General features: G+C 40.1%; 2 protein-coding genes across 11 annotated transcripts in view; one reads left to right on the top strand and one right to left on the bottom strand.

Moving 5' to 3' along the window:
* The window catches only part of RIPOR3 (RIPOR family member 3), a 69322-nt gene extending 66720 nt beyond the window's left edge, over window positions 1-2602 (top strand). For all 7 annotated transcript variants that reach the window (XM_037915507.2, XM_037915512.2, XM_037915510.2 and 4 more), the window contains one exon: window positions 909-2602. In XM_037915507.2, the coding sequence (XP_037771435.1) occupies window positions 909-1009 (101 nt within the window). In that variant the 3' untranslated portion in view covers window positions 1010-2602. The remainder of the gene's footprint in view (window positions 1-908) is intronic.
* A 1277-nt stretch (window positions 2603-3879) lies between these two features.
* PTPN1 (protein tyrosine phosphatase non-receptor type 1) overlaps window positions 3880-20942 on the bottom strand; it is a 60492-nt gene continuing 43429 nt past the window's right edge. For 3 of the 4 annotated variants that reach the window (XM_037915515.2, XM_043527346.1, XM_043527347.1), the window contains 6 exons: window positions 18520-18618; window positions 15116-15253; window positions 11724-11933; window positions 10971-11132; window positions 9888-10114; window positions 3880-7462 (listed from right to left, as the gene is read on the bottom strand). In XM_037915515.2, the coding sequence (XP_037771443.1) occupies window positions 7255-7462; window positions 9888-10114; window positions 10971-11132; window positions 11724-11933; window positions 15116-15253; window positions 18520-18618 (1044 nt within the window). In that variant the 3' untranslated portion in view covers window positions 3880-7254. The remainder of the gene's footprint in view (window positions 7463-9887; window positions 10115-10970; window positions 11133-11723; window positions 11934-15115; window positions 15254-18519; window positions 18619-20942) is intronic. The other variant, XM_037915516.2, reaches the window with a different exon arrangement.

The following is a 20942-nucleotide window of genomic DNA, read 5'->3' on the forward strand; positions in this document are numbered from 1 at the left end:
CACCATTGTTAGCAAAATATTAGCATTTGGTACGTGTGTCTTTTGGGAGCCATAGATGTAAAAGTCTAACCAGACTGATAACTAGGGCGAAGTCTTATTGAATCTAGGTAGGATTTGATTTTAAAATATGTAGTACGGACATCACTGTTGTAAATAAAGAGGCCAATTGCACATATAGAGACTGATTCAATTGAGTTACAGCAGTGTAAAACTCAATTGACACAGGGGGTCAAGCTCAGAATGTAACTGCCAAGAATATCAGAGGGGTGTATTCATTAACTTGCATTTTCCAGAGAGAAAAATTAAGCTGTGATCCAGTTGCCATCAAGGAACTGAAATTAGGTTGGCAAAGATGGGATCTGATTCTGTGCAATTACTGTTTGAGTGAGGCAGGATGGGAGCACATATGTAGTAACTAAAGAGACTCCCCAAGTACCTTTGACATAGATAGTACATATTGGCTCTCTTTTCACTTGTACTACATTTCTTACCACAGCTAGATTCATGGCCAGCGACTAGACAATTGCCCCAGGAAACAAGAATGGTTTCATTTTAAGGTATTCCTTTACAACAATTCATCTGCATTCAGGCCAAATTTTTCAAACTACTTATGCTTTTGGGTGTCTCTTTTCTGGACACACCAAACTGATGTCTTAAAGGGGCCTGATTTTCAGCAGGTAGCTGCTCAGCCATTTTTTGAAACTGGGTCCCTTTTAAAGGTGTCTCAAGCTGAGCATCCAAAAAACACTAAGGTGGTGATTTTCAAGAGTGATTGAACACCCAAGTTGTAACAAGGTCATAAGAGGAGGTGCAGAGCTATGGTGAAACTTTTAACAGATCCTCACCTCATCTGAGCTTCCCTCACAGATTTTTTGTCCTCACTATGATCTGTCTATCTTTATTTGTAGGTGAAAAAGGACGACTAGCCTTTGAAAAAATGGACAGAGTATGCTGTGAGTTGAGAGACACTGTATACCAAGAAGCTGAAATTGAAATCACAATATTTTAACTAAATGAAATGCTGAAGCTGATCTACAACCCAGGTCTGACCTACAGCCCAGGTGGCTACAGAAGGATTTGGTTTCCATGGTATATTTTCCATTTACCAATAGGTGGTTAAATTAGCACACACAGGTATCTAGCAGATTTCAGAATATTGAGTGGGAGCATCCATTTGGGGGGTTAGGACAAAAAAAAAAAAAAAAAAAAAACCACAGCAGATGGATCAGAATTCTTCTGACACTGAGCTAAAACCATGAAGTATCACTGTGTGGTGCTAGTGTAAATCCATCAGCCCCTCTCAGGCTGTGTCCACCAGGAAGCACAATAAACCTTGAAAAAACTCAGTCTGCCCAGATTAGGAGGCAAAAGGGAGTCTAACAGGAGACTTAGTAACTTGTTTGTTTTCACTAAGAATCCTGACTCAATTTCACAAACTCATTCTCCTCCTCTTCTGTGGGGATTCATGAGTGGCAAGGGAGCAAAGGTAAAGTGTAGCCTTAGACCTGGCATGTGACAGTACTGCCTCTCTTAGTGCAGAGAGCATGAGCAGAAATAAAGCTTAGTGTGAAGAGATAGAGGTTTCCTTTCTGCTTCACATGTAGAAACTCTGAACTGATGGCAATGGGCCTGTTCATTATCATCCCAAAGTGTTTTCCCCTCCTTTGACACAAACTACTTAAAAATGAAGGGTCAGCTCCTCAGTTGGTGTGAAAGGAGCATAACTCCACTAGATTACAGCAGCTGAATAGCTGGTCCTAGATGTAGCTTTCCTACAGCCTTAGAGTTTTGATTTTATGGATATAAGACAATGTGGATGTGGACAGCAGCACTCAGGAGCCAGAATACCTATATACACTTAGTTAGATCTGCAGAAAACTAGTCCAAGCTGAAGTTATAAACCAGCACTTGTTCTGTCTGATGTCATAGCAGCTGCCATGCACTTTAAAACATCATTTCTAGGCTGGTCTGTGCTATCTTGTAAATTTGAGTAAGATCTTAAAAGTTCATTGGTTTCTGGAAGCAATGTAAAAATGTGCAGTAGACAAATTGGGATTTCAGTGCTTTAAACAAGAGATGTTTGAAATTAACTCTAATCTGAAAACTGTGTAAGCGTAGATAGGAGGAAACTATTAAGGGAATATTCCTTCAACCTCACTTGTTTACTTTAAGAATTCAGCACATGCCTGTCCTTCACATTTATGGATTAAGTGTATAGAACTGAGTTGTATATGGACAGCTCCAGGCAGAAGTGTCAAGTTTTTAATTTATACACTTAATTGTTTAATCTTAGGCTAAGATTAAAAAAAGGTACCTGAAGTCAGGCTCCTTAATCCATACTTGAGCACCTAGAAGTGGCCTGATTTTCAACAGAAGGTGCTGAATGCTCAGCTCTTAGAATAAGACCACCCACTCTGAGTATTCAAATAGGGGTTTAGGAACTTCACGTGAGGCACAATACTTGAACAGTCTTGGTCTTTATGTATATATTATACAGTATATTGTGCTTTGTACTTTTCTATTCAGTATTTATTTCTATGTTGGTTTACGTACAGTTTTCTAAAATTTTAAATAAAACATTAAGTGCTTGCCTTTTTGCAAACAGTCTGTGTGCTGAAAACATTACGGGGGCAACTATTAGTTAAACAGATCCCTTAGAACAAAACCAGTGAAATAAGCCACAGCCAAATATGGGGGAGGATATATCACATATTTAGTTCTATGGTCACTGCTTATGAAATATGAACCTGAATTTATTTGTTTAGTTACCAGTATTATTTTAGAAGCATAAGTTTATTAGCACCTGCTCTGGCTGTTTTGGGGAAATAAACAGAACATAGGCCTGGCATTCAAAGTCAGGCTGAAACTTTTTGCTCTCCTAAATAAAAAAAAAAAAAAAAAAAAGAGGAAAGTTAGGGAGGAGACATGCTGGCTTGAAAAGCATCTTTCGGTTACTGTTCCACTCCAAACGTAAAACAGGAGAGCTCTTCCTCAGCAGTACACAGAGCTCCACTTAATTTGCAGACATTTACAAGCAGAGAGCATGCACACAATTGTAATATTTGCATATATTATAACTTCATCCTTACAAGAGAACAAGGAATAGTTTGTTTAAAAGTGAGAGAGGATTACAATACAAGAACGAAGTTGATCCAAGCTGCAGTCTGAGCTAGGTTTTATGCAGTTACACTAACGTGACTCAGTGTCATATCCCATCTCTTCGACACTGGTGTTTCTCACGTCTTTTTAAGGGATTACTGGGATTGGCATCTCTAGGCAGCTTTACTTAAACTATATACACATACAGAGCAGGGGAATGTGTACAACCACCACTCTCATAACGGACATTGATCTAACGGTAATCAAAAGGCCCAAAGCTTGTCTCATTAAAAAGTCTATGAAAAAGCACCCAGAGTACTTGGAGATGTCATATTTACATCTGCAGGAAACCTTGTTGTACAGGTTGATGTAGCATATAGTCCCATCCTGAAGAACAAATTTAGCAAGTCAATCCACAGCTAGTAAACTGTTGTAAGAACAATTATAGTGCTTTAGAGATCTTTAATGTTGCAGGTTGCACATCAGAGAGTTTACTGATATGACCCAAACACTACATATTTAAAAACTCAGTTGAACATCTATGAGCAAGCAGATCTGTAGTGAAAATGCATTTTATTTTACAGCAGACATCTAGTTACTGACCTGAAAGCAAGTTTTCTGCACTAGTGGAAATATTCTTAATATTTCTATTAATGTGAGAAATCACAAAATAATCAGTAGGAGGTGAAATCCTGTTGATAACCCAAAGGTCTAAATTTGTTAGAGTGACTAAATCATCTCTACCTCTGTGATAAAACAGGAAGTGGAAAGACTCATACATCCATTCTTTAAAAAAATTTTATTGTTGCAACTAAAATGAGAACTGAAAACTTGTATGGGAAATTGAAAAACTGTACAGTTACTGAAAACTGAGGTCGTTGCAGCGCCTTACACAAAAGACAAGATACCTGAAAATGTATTATACCAAAACATTTAGCTTTTGTTTTTTATTTTTTTATATTTTTTTAAAAAAGTTTATTCTATGGCAATCTGTAAAAAAAGAAAGACCTGATGAGTAAATATTTGCTTAAGGCATATAGCAGAGCAGCTAACTTTCTAACAATTTTAACATGGATATTTGTCCATTTTTCCCAAGAACAGGTTAATCAATACACCCACTTTGAAACACTACTGTATATACACACACCCAAACTACTACATACATATACAGGACATCAAAACAAAATGCTTACAGTTTAGCATTATAAGCCTTATACACACCTCACGGCTTACAGGGCATTCCACTGTACGTTCCCACTACAGTACAAGGCCTCCCCTTGACTTCAAACAGATGAAAGCCAAGTAGTAAAGTTAACTGGGAGAAAGCGGCATATTAGCTAGAGCTGCTGTCTCTCTGTATAGTGAGATGTGTCTAAGTTTTAATTTGTGGGAAAGGTTGCAAGTACAGTACAACTGTGGATTCCATACTTTCATCAACCCCAATATTTACATTTGTCCAAATAGAGGAAAATACTGTAAGTTCCATTCAGTTTATAGGCCACTCATTTATTTCACAAGTCTTGATCGCTAGAAACAAAGTAAGTAGGGCCTGATGGCACAAAGCACTCACTTGAAACCTTGCTTTATTGGTGACCTTTCCAAAAGCAGAGTTTCCCCAAGTGCAAGTTTCTGAAGGCAGCACAGCAAGTCATTCTGAAATTGTTGAGATATTTGTTGCCAAAATTGACTGGAGGTGAGGTGTGAATATGGCTTAATACACACTTTGGAATGTCTGTATTATACTTACTCAGCTGAAATGAACTATGCTAAACAACCGGGTTACACTGAGTATGCAGAAATTCAATAAAAAATCGTGCCAAATATTAGGCAAGTACGTTACCTGATAAACACCAAATCAATGTATCGCTGAATGAAGACACTTTCAGCAACACCCTTTGAACCACAGCCACTTAAATGATCAGATCATGCAAATATAATTTGGGCACATCAGTAAGCAGAAGTATAAGTTTTTTCATCTTTCAAGCACATGGTATTTAATCAGGACACTAGAAGACTTTACATGCATTCTAATACAAAGGGGGTACAAATGTTGCCTTACAACAATATTCTACCAGATGATGGAGAGAATAACGGGGACAAAGCAATCACATACTGTATCTTAAATACACAAATGATCCATTATATATTATATCATTTTTCTATACTCAATTTTTCATGTTTCCAATAATATACTAAATACTGACTGCTTACAATATTCCCCCTTTCAAGTACTGGTCTGACCAACAGTCTCACAGGTAAATTTTTAATTCCCAGTACTACCTGAGGATTTATTATTATTGTACTTTTGAGAAGCCCTTGATGCAAGCTTAACATTTAAAAAACCCCAAAACAAATAAAAACAACCCTTCCACCCCAAGTCAACACCTTATGGATTTAAGGAAAGAGCAAGAGCTACTGGCAGCTTTGAAAAAAATAAATATGGAGTGAAAGGACTGTTACACAATATACTCCATAAAGATGTTTACACTGAGAACGGTGGTTAAGTGCTATACAACTAGAATGCATTTTAAAAGCACTGATTAGTAACACTTGCAGATCAGTCATCATGGTTTAGTTATAACCACTACTGCTTTAAGTAGTGAATTTGCTTCTAATCTCTGCCCTATGAGCAAAGATTTTCTCTATTGTTTAAAATGTATGAATTTCGAACTCATGAAAGGAAAAGATTAACGGCATTGATGAGAATTAGGTTTAGTGCAATGCAAGCCTCCAGTCACAGCTCTGCTGATGCACTCCTAACACTATTCAAGTCCTGGGCCTCTCTTGAGTAGGCACAACCAACTGAGCCATTGTTCGGTTGTTTTGTCCTAATCTGTACTCTACACCACCCAGCTCTTTTCTCACTTTGAGCTAGGATAGGAACACCCACATCTGCAGAGCTGCAAGGCCTCAGGCACTTATGCCCCACTACCCCAGTAATCATTTAACAACATAATTTCAAACCAAACTAAAGTCAATTTTGAAATCTTTACTTAAAAGAAGATCACACAATCGCTTGCATCATGATAAGCCAACTGGTATGTTCAAAGACCAACAGGTCTTCTGTTGATCTTTTATGTTTGTTAAGGAAGCTGCCAAGGCATTAATTGCTCTGGATATATTGAAATGTTTTCCAAATCGTTTCTCACATCATCCTGGAGTACGCTCCTCCTCCCTCTGGTTTGTGCACAAAGCACATTACTCCTTACAAGCCAGGTTTAGAGTGAAACTGCATTTTTACGATCCAAATGATGAAGTTTAAAAACTGGTCCTTCTAAACGCCAGCTGAACAGCTGTAAAATGCTGGTGGACATGTTTTGGTTGAATTTCCCTTCCTGCTTCCCTCCTCCCCCACATCCCAGAATATAAAGGTAAAAACAACTTTACAGAGATTGGTACAATGTAAGTAGGCATAGGTGCAAGTAGAGTGCAACAAAAAAAGTCAATGGGGAAATACTTTTTTTTGTTTTTTTTAAAAAACACAATGTTTGACATGTTGGGATACCCTGAGCAAATGCAGAAGCCTGTTTTTATAAAGATATGTAAAAGAAGCTAGTTAAGAACAGTTATGCCATGATTAAATATATCAATACCACAGGCACTGCCCACAACTGAGTCTTTAATAGATGAAGTGAGACCAAAAAGTTTACATTCTTCAGATATGTGGATTCTCTCTCTTTTTGGGAACTCAGTAATAATATAAATCATGTATTTGGTTACAACACTTGGAGAGTACAAGCAAGTTTCACTTGCGCCTAGTTTCTTTCTGAAGTAACACAAAGAAAAAGAACTGGCTTTTAAAAAAGGCTAAAAACAACAATGTGTTGTAATTCTATTATTCCAGAAAAAAGAAAAAAAAACCAAAGGAAAAAAAAAAAAAAAAAAGACTTATTTGGCATTTTCTCTGCTTACTCCTGAATATTTTAAGGCCCTGAGATTAGAATATTATGTTCTTGGGACCACAGGGCTAAATTAAACCCTAGTGCATCAATTCTCTCTTTAAGCCCTAACCAAAAGTTCCAGCCTTTCAACCTAAGGTATATTTCCACTGAGACAAGGCTCAGATGCCTCAATTAGATTTCTTTCATAGAAGCGGATTACACACTGGTCAAACTGTTGTTGTTCTTTGTATACTCAATCTTGCTGACATGTCCATCAATGAAAACATACCCTGTAACAGAGGTAAGCTCCTGCTGTGAGGACAGTGAACATACAGATATTCACTAGAAATGGCTTCCAAGTTGTCATCATGTTCTCCTCATCCTCTTCTATGTTTTCTGACTTCACTGGCTCTTCTTTGTGGGGCGAGGCACACAGATTTTCACCAACAGTTCTCCTCCTCGGTTCAGTGTCTTGACTAGTACTGAGGGATGAAGAAATAAATATTCAGTATAGTATTCTCCCCTTGAGGGGGAAGGTGTGCAGACACTGAGGCCCAATCCAGACACCTCATGGACACTTACAGATGAAGATGTAGATCAGTTATCAGCAAGAGATTTTACACCTGATGCACAAGATGTATCCTTTTAAAGATTATAGTTAGGGCTTTCAGTTAGAGATTTAAACTGATATTTATTGCCCTAATCAGCTGGGTGTTGCTAGTAAACAAGTTGCTTCTTATCCCAAGTTGATTGCCATATCCCTGATGATACTCAAGCATCTACCCAGTTCAGATTCTCCACTTCAAGGCCACACATCCGGCAATCATCCTTACAAATAGGAATTCCTGACCGTGAATATATTCAAAACTATTCTGGGCCCATAAAAACACACAAGCACTACTTGCACCGAAACGCTGAACCTGTTATCACCAAAGCGTGCGCAATTGTTGGAGCAAGACAGTAGGGCTTCAGCTCTGTATAATTATACACAACATGCTCCTAAATTAAGAGATTAAGGCTGCAAAGTCAAGCACTCAAAAGTAAAGAAACGCCAGAATTAAGTTTGCTTGTTCAACCTTTATTTGGCCCCCTTGTGTGTATGCATTAGGATAGAGTATAATTACAAGATCACATACTGTACTATTTTTCTATACCCTTAAAGTTTTAATTCTATATTTAATTTTGCGCTTAGTTCCCTAGATTTTTTTTTAAAAGGCAACTAAAATAATAATAATAATAATAAAAAAAAATAATCAGTAATTCCATCATGTGGCATCACACTGACTCCCACGTAGGTCATCAGCAGGGGGCACTACAGGGCAAGCATGTCCTTTCATAGATAAAAAAAAATTATGGAGACCAGCTTAAGGGGAGGAAAATCTACTGAGCGTGCCTCATTTCGTGTCAATACTTACAGCTCTTAGGGTCAATCTCCAGCCAGTTTCACAAGGCGGGTCAAGGCACTAAGTTTCCCAGCTTTATTTGCCAAAAAAAATCTCCAGAACTTTGTGGGAAATGTTGAAAGTTAGATGCTCCTGTTCCTAGTATTCCCTTACGAAACTGGGTGTGTCCCAGGTGTGATCATGTGTTTTATTTGCCTGATAGCCCTGGAATTCTCCCCTCAACTGTTCTCCTGGTAAACTCTGATGTCGTCCCCTTGCCCTTTCCTCCCAGAATGGGTTTTCAGTTGGCTATCTTGGACAAAGACTGTCAGAAGTAGATCAATATCCAGTGCATTAAAAACTAAGGATGGTTACAGTAGAATCTACTGGAATCTATGGTAACATAGCATACTATGACAGGTTTCAGAGTAACAGCCGTGTTAGTCTGTATTCACAAAAAGAAAAGGAGTACTTGTGGCACCTTAGAGACTAACCAATTTATTTGAGCATAAGCTTTCGTGAGCTACAGCTCACTTCATCAGATGCATGCTTTGTGTGTATATAAAAAGATCTTCTACACTTTCCACAGTATGCATCCGATGGAGTGAGCTGTAGCTCACGAAAGCTTATGCTCAAATAAATTGGTTAGTCTCTAAGGTGCCATAAGTACTCCTTTTCTTATAGCATACTATATTTCAGACTAGTGAAGCAGCAGTGACATCTAGTGGTTAAACACAAAAAACCCCTATTTCCCCACCCCCCAAGTTATAGGTTTATTCTTTAGATCAAATACTTGAGTCTAGCTAGCCTGAAAGGGAGAATAAATTCGCTGCTGAAGAGATTTTTTTTTTAAATGATCATAATTGATTTGACCTGTAGTAGAAAGCAAAAATAGTTGCCCAGCATGAAAGATACATATGACAAGAGAACTGTAGATTTAAAACAAATTGGATGAACTACATCTTTAAGGCAAACAGGTGCTTTGATACTGAATGAAAGTTATCCACTCCTATATTCTAACAACATCAGGACTGAACTGACTTAAAAGGACATTTTCAAATGTTGCAGGATATATCTGATGAAGTATGTAGAGCACCAGATACCTGCACTGATTGGTGTGGTTGAAGCTAGCTGGCTTAACTTCAAGCTGAAGGCCTGACAATCCACCTAACATGTAAGAGAGCCCTGTATAACCAAACCCCTTATGCACCTACATGTGAGGCTAAACCATGTAGTCATTGCTCCTCCTCCATCTTTCGTCATGGCCTAGCAAGAGCTGTCAGGTAGCTTTTGTATCCTTTTCACATCTCACCTAAACAAGCACATGGGCCTTTGGAAATAAAGGGCTATAATCTTATTCTAGGAGCACTGTTACGAGAAAGTCTCAAGTTCTGTCCAACACGCTTTACAGGTGGTGCTAAGTGGCACAAACAAGGGAAATTTCTACATACTTACAGCTGTGAATCTACAGCAGATTTCCTGGAACAGTCAAAAAACATCAACACAAACAACTTGACTGAATTACCTGTCTGTACCCAGCTGCACAGATGAGCCATCAGGTACCATCTCCTCCACAGTGCTGACTGCACATCTGATCTCTTCCTCTACCACCTGGTGCTTAGGGAAAAACTCTGTGTGTTCGTGCATCCGCCCGTTGTGCATTTCTGATGTTCGCTTTGGTGGCCTCGGGGGTGGGGGAGTATGTTCTGGTGGAGGGTCTAGGTCTTCATTGGAAAGCTCTTTCCACTGCTCCTACACAGAAGAAAGTGGCTATTAAGCTCCGCTATATTATAATACATTTTATATTAAAACCACTGTAATTCTAACATTAATCTGGCACAGGCTTTACACATCAGTCATTGTTTTACTTTCAGGGTCACTGTTTAGTTGGTGGGAGGGCAGAGGTGAATGCATCTGAACAGTATGCCCACAGCCCAACCACACATATGGGAAACATTAACTGGAGATTTAATTTAGTGCTTCACCTACATGAAAAACTCTTAAGTAGCAACATGAACCCCATTTTGTGCTGTAGTGTTACTTAGCAGTAACTTAAACACGCGTGCTTCAAAGGAGACAACACTGGCAGAATCTACAGCATGTTGGAAAATTGTTAAGGGCCTAAACAGAAGATTTAGCAAAACAGCATCATGAGGCTCACACAGCAATGGCTATCTCCCAGCTGTTTCCCAGAGCGTCACAAGGAGGAGAACTTTCCATGTGACAGCAGCTATTGTGGGCTATTTGTACTTATACAAACACATCAACATGCGTAAAACAATGCATTAGATCCAAGAGCACTGTGCACTACTCAAGAATTTAAATTACTGTACAATACTCATGCCAAGGATTGTGTGTACTTTAATGATTCATTCAGCCCTCTTAACCTTATTCAACCATGCTAACTTCCCTCATGACATTTGCCTGGCTACATGTAATTATGAGGTTTGTGGATCTTAATTTACCCTACAACTGATATTTTTGTATGCTGTATTGTAGCTGCGTCGGTCCCAGAATATGAGAGAGACAAGGTAGGGGATGTAATATATTTTATTGAACCAACTCACCCACCTTCTCTATGTACAAATGATATGCAATCAATACACACCTGCACCGAAGCATCTCCCATAATAAATTTTGCTCCTTCAATAACAGCCAAATAAGAGAAACGAAGTTGATCTGCTGTCTGTATAAGCCCCATTCTGTACTTTCTCATTTCTAAGAGAACTTGCTTAATGTCCACAGAAGAAGGATCTTTCCTTTTGTCCATCTGAAGGTAAAGATTTGAAACTTGCTTTACACAGATACCCACTCTAATGTGTTTCAACACAACGACTCATTTGTTGCATAGGCTTCAAACTGTTCCCATGTTAACGGGTATAGGGATGAAGGTAACATGTGAGACTTCTATCAGGCCCTCACTGCTTTAAAAAAAAAAAAAAAATGCAGTTTTACCTCAGGATAACTAATGCATGTGAGCTATCCCCAAAGTAAAAAACAAACAGTAAAGATCAGGCACTTTAGTTTTACCTCAAGGTAAATTAGGCAAGGACCACTTTTCTTAGCAGGGAAGACAAAGCCTAACTTTGCGAGTCACTCCAATTGGAACCAGTGATAGTTTTCTTTCATACTCCCACAATGGCCCATTCAAAGCTCAATTTGCTTTAGCTTTAGAATGAAAATATTACCAAAGACAAAAGTAAAAGTTGAGACAAATGTCTCAGAGGAATGTGTGTCACTATATACCACAATTCATGAAAGGTGCCACGGCTCGCATGAGCTTCATATAAGCAATTCCCAGAAGTAACTACACAAAGTTGTAACTCACTCCCTATTCCCATCTAGAGTAAGTGGTTCTTACCAGCAGAAGACATGTATCAACCAAACAAAAAGTTCCCGATCTTCCAATTCCTGCACTGCAATGCACCACAATGGGTCCGTGCTCAGGACTCAGTGAGCCAGACTCTCTCACTTTGAACAGGAAGTTGAGGAACGAAGCAGGAGATTCTGGGACTCCAAAGTCAGGCCATGTGGTATAGTGAAAGTGCAGAATTTCTCTAGTTTCCTGTGCCTGTAAAATATAATGTTTCCAAGCTATAAGAATCTCTAGATACGATTTAAAAAAAGAGTATTCAAGCACAGCTACTGTCTGCAACAACATACTAATCAGAGGAAGAATACCACTCAACACATGTTCATATTCCTAGTAAGTGACCAATTTCCAAAGTATATTACATTCAAAGGGATTTCCAAGATCAGTCTTGATGCTGCAAATATACACATCTACATTCTACAGTTCATAAGGAAATGGGCAGGATTTCACTTGTACTGCCCTATATTGAATTCATGCCACGCTGCTTTCTCTTTCCAAATCTTACCTTGAAAAATGATTCCCTTTAAATTTATGATGGACTAAATCCTACTCACCATTCTATTACTGTATCCTTCCAGTCTCCATTCTTTAACCGTTCAGCAAGAATAATTGCTTGCTCGCTCATTTGCTGCTTTCCTTTAATCCAGGGGTCGGCAACCTTTGGCACGCGGCCCATCAGGGAAATCTGCTGGTGGTCCAGGACGGTTTATCTGCAGCGTCCGCAGGTTCGGCTGATCGCAGCTCCCACTGGTCGCAGTTCGCCGTCCCCAGCCAATGGGGGCTGCGGGAAGCGGCGGCTAGCACATTCCTCGGCCTGCGCTGCTTCCGCAGCCCCCATTGGCTGGGGGAAGCAAACCGCGGCCAGTGGGAGCTGCAATCAGCCGAACCTGCGGACGCTGCAGGTAAACAAACCATCCTGGCCCGCCAGTGGATTTCCCTGACGGGTTGTGTGCCAAAGGTTGCCAATCCCTGCTTTAATCTAACCCAATCCATTTTCCTATGAAGTTTTCCCATTCTGCATTTAAGAGCTGCTGAACCCAATTCTAAAGCACTACTTGCTTGTAAAATATCATGAATGTCTAAGGAGCTATATAATTTACAAATAATTCTCTCACCATAAAAGCCTTGTGATATTTTGAATGAAGGACACTAGATAAAACTAAATTATACAGAGTAATTTTACAGTTTATAGTTCAGCTGTTCATTTTATCCCCATATACAATGGGCACTATGGCCTTCCAGTAGATGGACTGGCTGAACTCTTTGGAAAATGAGGTACCTCAAGTTGCAGGAGCAGCTCAGACCTGTCCAAAGCAAGGACCTTATATTAGCACAGTCTTTTCCTTCACAACCAACAACGTCTACTAAGCTGAAAGCAATCTCAGAAGACTTAAGACTGATGCTCTCAGCCTCCTGAAATCTTGAACCAAAGCTTTAGAAGTTTGTCTGCTATAGACACTGTAACCTGGGATGTTTTTTCTGACAAATTCTGAGTTCTTGCTAGTATAGTTTGGCTAGTGATATTTATACCTGACAATGGGCCTATTTTCAGCATCCTGGCAAGAAGGAGCATAGAAGCAAGGTGCTAAATCTTTAGGAGAGATTATAAATATTAGGTGAGGGGGGACAGAGTGCTTATCCAATAACAGACAGTACTAGGTTTTAAAAAGCTAACTAAAAAGGCAAACTGAAATCAAAGTAGAACTGAAATTAGCATGTCACTAAAATGTATTTGACATTCACTACCTGTCCACATGCACCTGCTCCAACACACGTTCGGGGTGCTCTGTGGACTTCAATTTTAACTAGATGCAGATGTTAGTTTTGATCAGATGCGCTCACTGTAGCTGCCCCTTTAGCCAATCTCCTCTAGCATAGTTTCAGTGCCCCGCCCCTCCCTCTGCTCTGAATGATTCTGCTATGACTCCTCTCTGCTGTATTTATCCATGTGTGCAGTGTATCCCCAGCATTGCTTTGCACTGTTCCCCACTGCCCCCGTTGTAATGTTTTATTTTGTCACTGCCAAAAATAGAGAGTCCCCTTTTAGCAACTAAGGGCCTGAGCCTCAGTGGGGCTCCATGTGGGCACAGAGTTCCACCTGCACAGAGCTCATTGCAGGATCAGGGACCAACACTGCTGGGTGTCAATTTAGCAGATCGAGTGAAGACCCGCTAAATCAACGGTAGAGTGCCTCCTGTTGACGCAGCGCAGTGAAGACACTGGGGTAAATCGACCTACACCGACTCCAGCAACGTGAATAACAAAGCTGGAGTAGCGTTAACTTAGGTAGATTTACCCTGGTAGTGAAGACAAGCCCTAAGTAAGGAAGGCTGCTGATTCCCTTGCTGAAGGCTTTCAGTGTGAAGAGGTGAAGATTTAAGTCCATGTAGGAAGGATAAGGAGACAAATTCCAAGAAAAGGTGTTTTCAGAAGATGTTTTTTAAAAAGCTCCATGTATACATTCCTTAGCAAATTGGTAATGATTGAGTGCTTGGAAGAGCAATTATTTCAGACATTCCTGTACAGAGATACTGGACTTTTACACAGTGATGTTATAAAGGTAACACTGCCCTGACGTTCCACATTGAATCTAAGACTAGGTCTATACTTGCGGCAGTGAGTTAATTACACTGCTATAGGGGGACATGCAGTGTAGATAGTGAGTATCTTCACTCTATTCATCTAAGCAATGCCTCCAGAACCTTAGGGTATGTACTCTACAGGGCTCTACACTCCCTGAGCAGTGCCTCCTCTATCTACACTGCTGTGTTTAGCAGAGTAGGGTCCCGCTGCCTCCCTGCCGCCAGAGCCTTTCCTGAACACAATGAAAGAGTCTGGCAGTGGGAAAAGGCTCTGGCAGCTCCCTGCTGTCTCTCCCTGGCCAGCCTCTTTCACTGCCTGCCTGCCACAAACACACACACACCTTTAGATGCAGCCTGCTTTTCATTGCAGTGTGTAACTACACATACCCCAGAAGTAGCTGTCACTGTAGAGAAGGCCTAATGCTGAAGACATCACAATAGAATATCCATTCATTCAAATTATGTTTTGAATTACAACAGTTAACCTCATAAATGTTAATATATGTTGATTCTTTACACTTTGGAGTTTAACTTCTATGTTGTTGGGGAAAATCAAAGGCTGAAAAAAGTGTTTATCCCCACAACCAGTACAGTCTAGAGCAAACTGCATTGGCATTCACAGACCAGAGCAACGCTAACATATTGAGAACCTCCTAACTCACTGATGGGCATGTTACCCAATTTCAGCATCCATTCCCTTTGTACTGGAAGCCTTTACAAACCAGGATCAGGAAATACAGCTCCATGATGGGGAATTCAAGGACAACACTATTTGACTGGTACGCTTTCCATACTTACGGGAAGGTTTTCTAATTCTAGCTGTCGTACTGTGTAATATGATTTTATATCTTCAGAAATCAAGGTTAACTTCAAGTTTGTATCCTCAAAGAGCATTTCTTTCTCCTCTTTCTGTGGCCAGTACTGTGCACATTTTATCTAAAAAAGAAAACAGAAGAAAAGCACTAGTCACTTGGGTCTATCCTAAAGGTGAGAAAAAAGGAGTGTTCCTTAATCCAGTATTTTTTAAGTTATTATTAATTACATGTATTAATGTGGCACTAAGGAGCCCTGAGGTCTAGTATATTGCAATAAATTCAAACATACATTTCTAAAAAGAAAGGCTAGTTCTTGCAGGAGGGCCTCCTGCTTCCAGTACATCATGCAAGTACTACCTCAGCACATCTTAGTATCTTTCACACAAAGGCCCAGAGGCTGGCCCTCACTCCACCCCTGGAAAATTCCCAGAGCACAAAGGTGCCTTAGGCTGGACGTAGCCCTTGTACTCATCCCTGGCACAGGGGTGTGCTGGGGTTGGGGGAGGGATCAGGGCTGTGCAACGCTGCTGTAAGTCAGAGCAGCCCCCCAGGGAATCTCGTTAAAAGCACTCCAATATTTTTATTTGGACCCTGCATCAGTAGTCCGTATAGTATGAAAAGATTCAATTGGCTCCTATACATTTAAAAGCTGGGGGACTCAGAAGAACTTCAGAGATCGTGATTTTAGGCAGTTTCACTTTGCAACAAACAGGCACATAAGATGAAGTTGGACTGAACATCTCAAGGGAGGAGATCACAATAGGAAAATAAGAGTTAATAAAAGACAGCACAATGTAAGTGTGAAAGCTTCTTTATAGAATCCATAATATTCTACATACAGAAAGTTACAGCATTACTAATTTGGAAGTAAAAATGTCAGATTTTGGGGTATCCATTCACTCCCCACAAGTGTTAAAGTCTTAGGAGATCATTGTGATTCCATATGGCACAGTTTAAAAGTTAGAAAACTTTAATTGAGCTAAAAAAAGGAGTCTGCAAATATTCCTGTTACCTAGCTTCTGCCTGCACATAGTAATTTTCTCAGTAATAATTTTCCAGGAAACCGAACGTCTGCACCAATAAACTGTTGACATGCTAGAAACTTAAATGAGTCAGCCAAAAATACAAGTAGTGCATTTTGCTCTGTACAAAGGGGAAATGACACTAAGGGATCTTGTTAGCAGTATACATAAAGTCTGCAACCATGTCTCTGACCTCTAGACCTATATGGATATTATGAATGTTGACAACTAAACTGCTACTTTTCAGAATTTAACAAAGCTCCTCCAAAACAGGATTTTGATCACTGTTCCAAATCTGTTTGCACAGGAAATGGATTACTGCACATGGCTAATGCTTCTTATATTAAATTGTAAATAAAGTGGCCTTAATTTGGAGTGGAACAAAGTTGAAATAAGAAAACTGGTTATTACATAGTTTATCACCAATGAAAAGGAAATCATTATGATGGGATGGTAATAAAATGTGAGAGCTGTTTCTGTGTAATGGGAGTTGGGACGAAAAGAGTATTTTACCTCTAAGGGAAGTTTGAGACATTTTACAAATGGCTTTTTTTTTTTTGGTAGACTATGAAGGAATCGCAGGACAAATTATCAAGGCTTACAGTGCTTCCAACACTGGTTAAATACTGAGCAGGAGGACAATATGAAGCAAGGATACGTTATAATCTTCTGCAGTTTTTTAAAAATTAAATCTTAGAACAGAGCAGTTAGCTTCAGGTCTAATTTCTGCACCAAATGGCTCTGCAAACATTTTGCTTAGTTCCACTGAAAAAAATCTCACTGCTGTTTGTTGAGAAGCATTAGCCCTCTGCCCTAAGAGATCTTGATAATTCTTTGCCTTGTTACTTTGGGAGGGTGGGGGGGGTGGGAGAAGGGGAGAAGAGGGAGAGAATGAGTGCATGTGGTCGGAAAGGGAAGGATGATTAAAACAGAATTACTGCACATCCCCTTTGAAGGTTACATTTCACTATTCCCATTACTAAAAAAAAAGCAAAAAAAACTCAAATCAAGACCAGAGTTAGAACACAGCTCATTTGCACAACTGGTTTCCTGATGACCAGGAATTCTTTCCTGGTTATGCAAGTGTCCAACACTACATCCCCATTAATGGACACAACATGCCCACTTACCCTCCTCTGAAATGGCCTTACAGTCAGCAAAGGAACTAAAAACATCTCCTGGGCTAAAACCCACGATGTGAGTTTTAGCCCGCGAAAGCTTATGCCCAAATAAATTTGTTAGTCTCTAAGGTGCCACAAGGACTACTTGTTATTTTTTCCTGATACAGACTAACATGGCTACCCCTTTGAAAAAAATCTCAGTGTACAGTTCTAGTCAATCTTCAATTACTTTTGAATCAAATCTGCTCCATTGGCAGACCCACTACTGTGATCACACTATGGCAGCTTCCATTAACAAGCAAACTATGGTAATTTCTCCTGAGCCCATGGCTACAGAACAAGTCCTGGACCTAGGGATGGATGTCCCCCATCACCTGCCATGAAGCTAAACCATCCCTCCCGCTCGCTCATGCGGTGGATAAGAAGTCGTAAGAGCTATTAGTAGAGCCTGTGCCCCCACCTGCTTACCAGAAGGCTGAGCCCCCTTTTGCACCCCACAGGGACAAGTGGCCAATACGTACAGAGATAGCTGGTGGATTTCCAGATATTTCACTAAATTATTTTCTGGTGATCATTCCCTGTGTCTAACTCCCCTCACTCTCTGTCCCAACCTATGGGGAAATGTAGGTATGTAGGGGGAAGGGGTGAATTGATGAGCATAGGAAATATGTAGATCAGACGGAGTGGCACAGGAGAGTTTGAAAGAGAGTTGGAAACAACAAGAAGTTAGCTAACATCACCCTGATCAGTTTCTTTACACATTGCTCTTCTTTCTGTATATTTTGTCTGCCTTTAAATATAGATCGTAAGATCTCTGGGGCAGTAAATTAATCTACAACTACTTTTAAGGCCCCTGGATAGTGCCAAAGTAACGTAAAGGGTCTTAATATAAATGGGAATCAGGGCCCCAGTCTCCAGCCATTACCAAAGAGGAACTACACATAAGCATCTAGACTAGCAGGACTGAAGAGAGAAACCAAGTTAGTGTTCCTGTATGGAAAACTCCAGTTGCACTCAGCCCGTAGTATAGCTGAATTCAGAAGAAATTACAATCTGCTATTTGGAACTGGATAATTTCCACATATCCCTCAGTTAACCAAGATCCATTTTCAGATACTCAGCTTCTGAATCTTAGATATGCTTTGTTGGACAAAATTCTGTATATGCATCTTTCTGCCACCATTATGTTTCGGTTATTTATTTGTTTTTAAATACACGCAGCTAAAAAACACACATATACTTACTGATCCTTTTTCCATCACTCTGTTGAGCATGACAACACCACGGCTTTTCTGTTCCCAAACCATCTCCCAAAAGTGACCACAAGTATTTGGCAGAGGACCCTGCAAAGACAGAGAATCTTCTAAAGTAAGCGACATTTTCTGTGGAAATAGATTAGAGCACTGTACCCTAACTTTACAGCCTAACGCATGCAAGTAACTTCTCATTTTAAGAGTCTGAAATGCAATACAATAGCTTTAAGTTCCATTTTCCAACTATGAAGTCACTAGCTTGTGTGCACTATATCTGTTTCCCCACAGAAAATAGGAAGAGAGAAATGGTCTTATTTGCATGAAGGGAACTGGGAGTGGGAAAAAGAAAAAAAAGAAACAAAAACCAAAACACACAGAATTTGCTCAGGAAGGGCAAAAAAGGAATCTAATGGGGAAATCTCACTCTGACCCAGTCAGCGGGATTTAAGAGTAAGTATATATAAGTAAGCAAGCAAAACTGGGGCCTCCGTGACTGACAGTAAGTATATATTACAGGTAATAAAGACCTTGCTAGTAATAATGTGCCAAAGTTACTGACTGAGGCAGAGCAAACAATGGTCAGTCAAAACAATGAGCCAACTATTGTGGACTGCTCAAACACTATACAGAATTCATTAGTCTTCTTCAATAGCTCCTCTATCAATTGTTCTTTAAGGGGTAGTCCTCTTCATTAGATCCCAAAGCTATCTACTTTCAAAGCACCTTCGCTTGTGTGTCAAGATTTTCCTTTATCCCTAATCTCTCTGTTAGTTAATCTATGTAGTGGGGAGATATAATACCACCACACATCCTCTGAGGTTGTTGTTTTTTCATTTGTTTTTTTTTGATAACCTAGACTAACAGAATTGTGCAGCTGTCATTTCTCACACCTCGCATGGCTCAAAGACAAAATAATGTGGCATGGTCCTTGAAAAGAGTAACTGGATTCTCAGCGGCCTCATTTCAAATTGATTAAAGAAACACTGGGTTAGAACTGACAAACTATCAGCTAAGTGTACCTGTTACTTCCTTGTCCTGAATAATAAAACAAGTAGATCTGTACCTACAATTGTTTTTCCTCATTTCCTAGGTCATCACAGATCCTAATTAACTCATGTTTTCTAAAAAAAAAAAGTCTACTTCTGTACTACAGATTGGTGTTGATTTTCTGAAAATGAGGAAGAGCTCTTGACTTCTGCTAAAAAATATTAATCCCAGTTTACCTTCATCTAATAAGCGTAGGACGACGAAATTTGGTGGTTTTTTTTTTTTTTTTTTTTTTAAAAACACACACACACTACAGATGACTGTTCCCAGGAAACTGAACCATAAATCTCATTGTCTAAACAACAACATTAAGGCAAACAAGAACTCTGGCACAGGCTCAGAGTTAGCAACTAACAAGTCATGCTATTAAGGTATAATTCAGTCTGATTACATATAAAGATGTAGAAGTTTAGATTCATAGGAAATGTAACTCAATGGTGCTATTTTTTATATTAAAAAGATCTTAGATCTGTTTTTCTACACTTTTCCTGACTATTTTTAAATGAAACTTACAAGAGAAAATAGCTCCCAACAGCCTGACCTGAAGGTTTAAACTAAAAGGTGAGACTTCTCACTACTTCTACATAGTACACTGGTGACATAGCCTACTCAGTGGATAAACTATACACTTATATATAAACCTCAGCTAGTGGAGAACTACATTGCTGTGTTGAGGCAGCTATATTGAAGTCATAGGAAGGATCTTTCACTAGTGTTACATGTCCAGGAATGTGCTGCTGTTTGAGGACTGAGGATTTTAATAGTCCTTAAAGTATAACTATAAAACTATAAGGGAGGAGTTACTGTACTCAAAGTCCTCTCGCTTAACATTGTTTTGATCTTACGTCCCTGCTCCATTACAGAACATGCTCGTTTAAAGCTGTACAATACTCCCCTATAACATCATTTGGCCGCCTGCTTTGTCCATGGCTGGCAGCCCCCCATGCCCCCCTCTCCCCCCCAAGCACCTCCCGCCCACCAACGGACCCCGCGGATCAGCACCTTCCCCCTGCTCCCCCCCCCCCGCCTCCTGCCCGAGGCAATTAGCTGTCTTGTGGCATTCAGGAGGCTCGGGGGGGGGGGGGGGGGGGGGGAGGGGAGAGTGAGAATGCGGCGCACAGCCTCCCAGGCCCCTCCCCGCCTCCTGGATGCTGCAAACCAGCTGACTGCCACAGGCAGGAGGAGCAGGGGGGAAGGCGCTGATCCATGGGGTCCGCTGGCAGGCAGGAGGCGCTTGGGGGGGTGAGGGGGGGCATAGGGGAGCTGATGGAGAGCTGCCAGCCAATGTAATACCTGTATTAAATTGCTTGGTTAAAAAATTGTTTAAAATGTATATAATACCTTGTCTGGTGTAGCGGGGTGGTCAC

This window comes from Chelonia mydas, chromosome 13 (assembly GCF_015237465.2).
Source record: "Chelonia mydas isolate rCheMyd1 chromosome 13, rCheMyd1.pri.v2, whole genome shotgun sequence".
Taxonomy (NCBI): Eukaryota; Metazoa; Chordata; order Testudines; family Cheloniidae; genus Chelonia; species Chelonia mydas.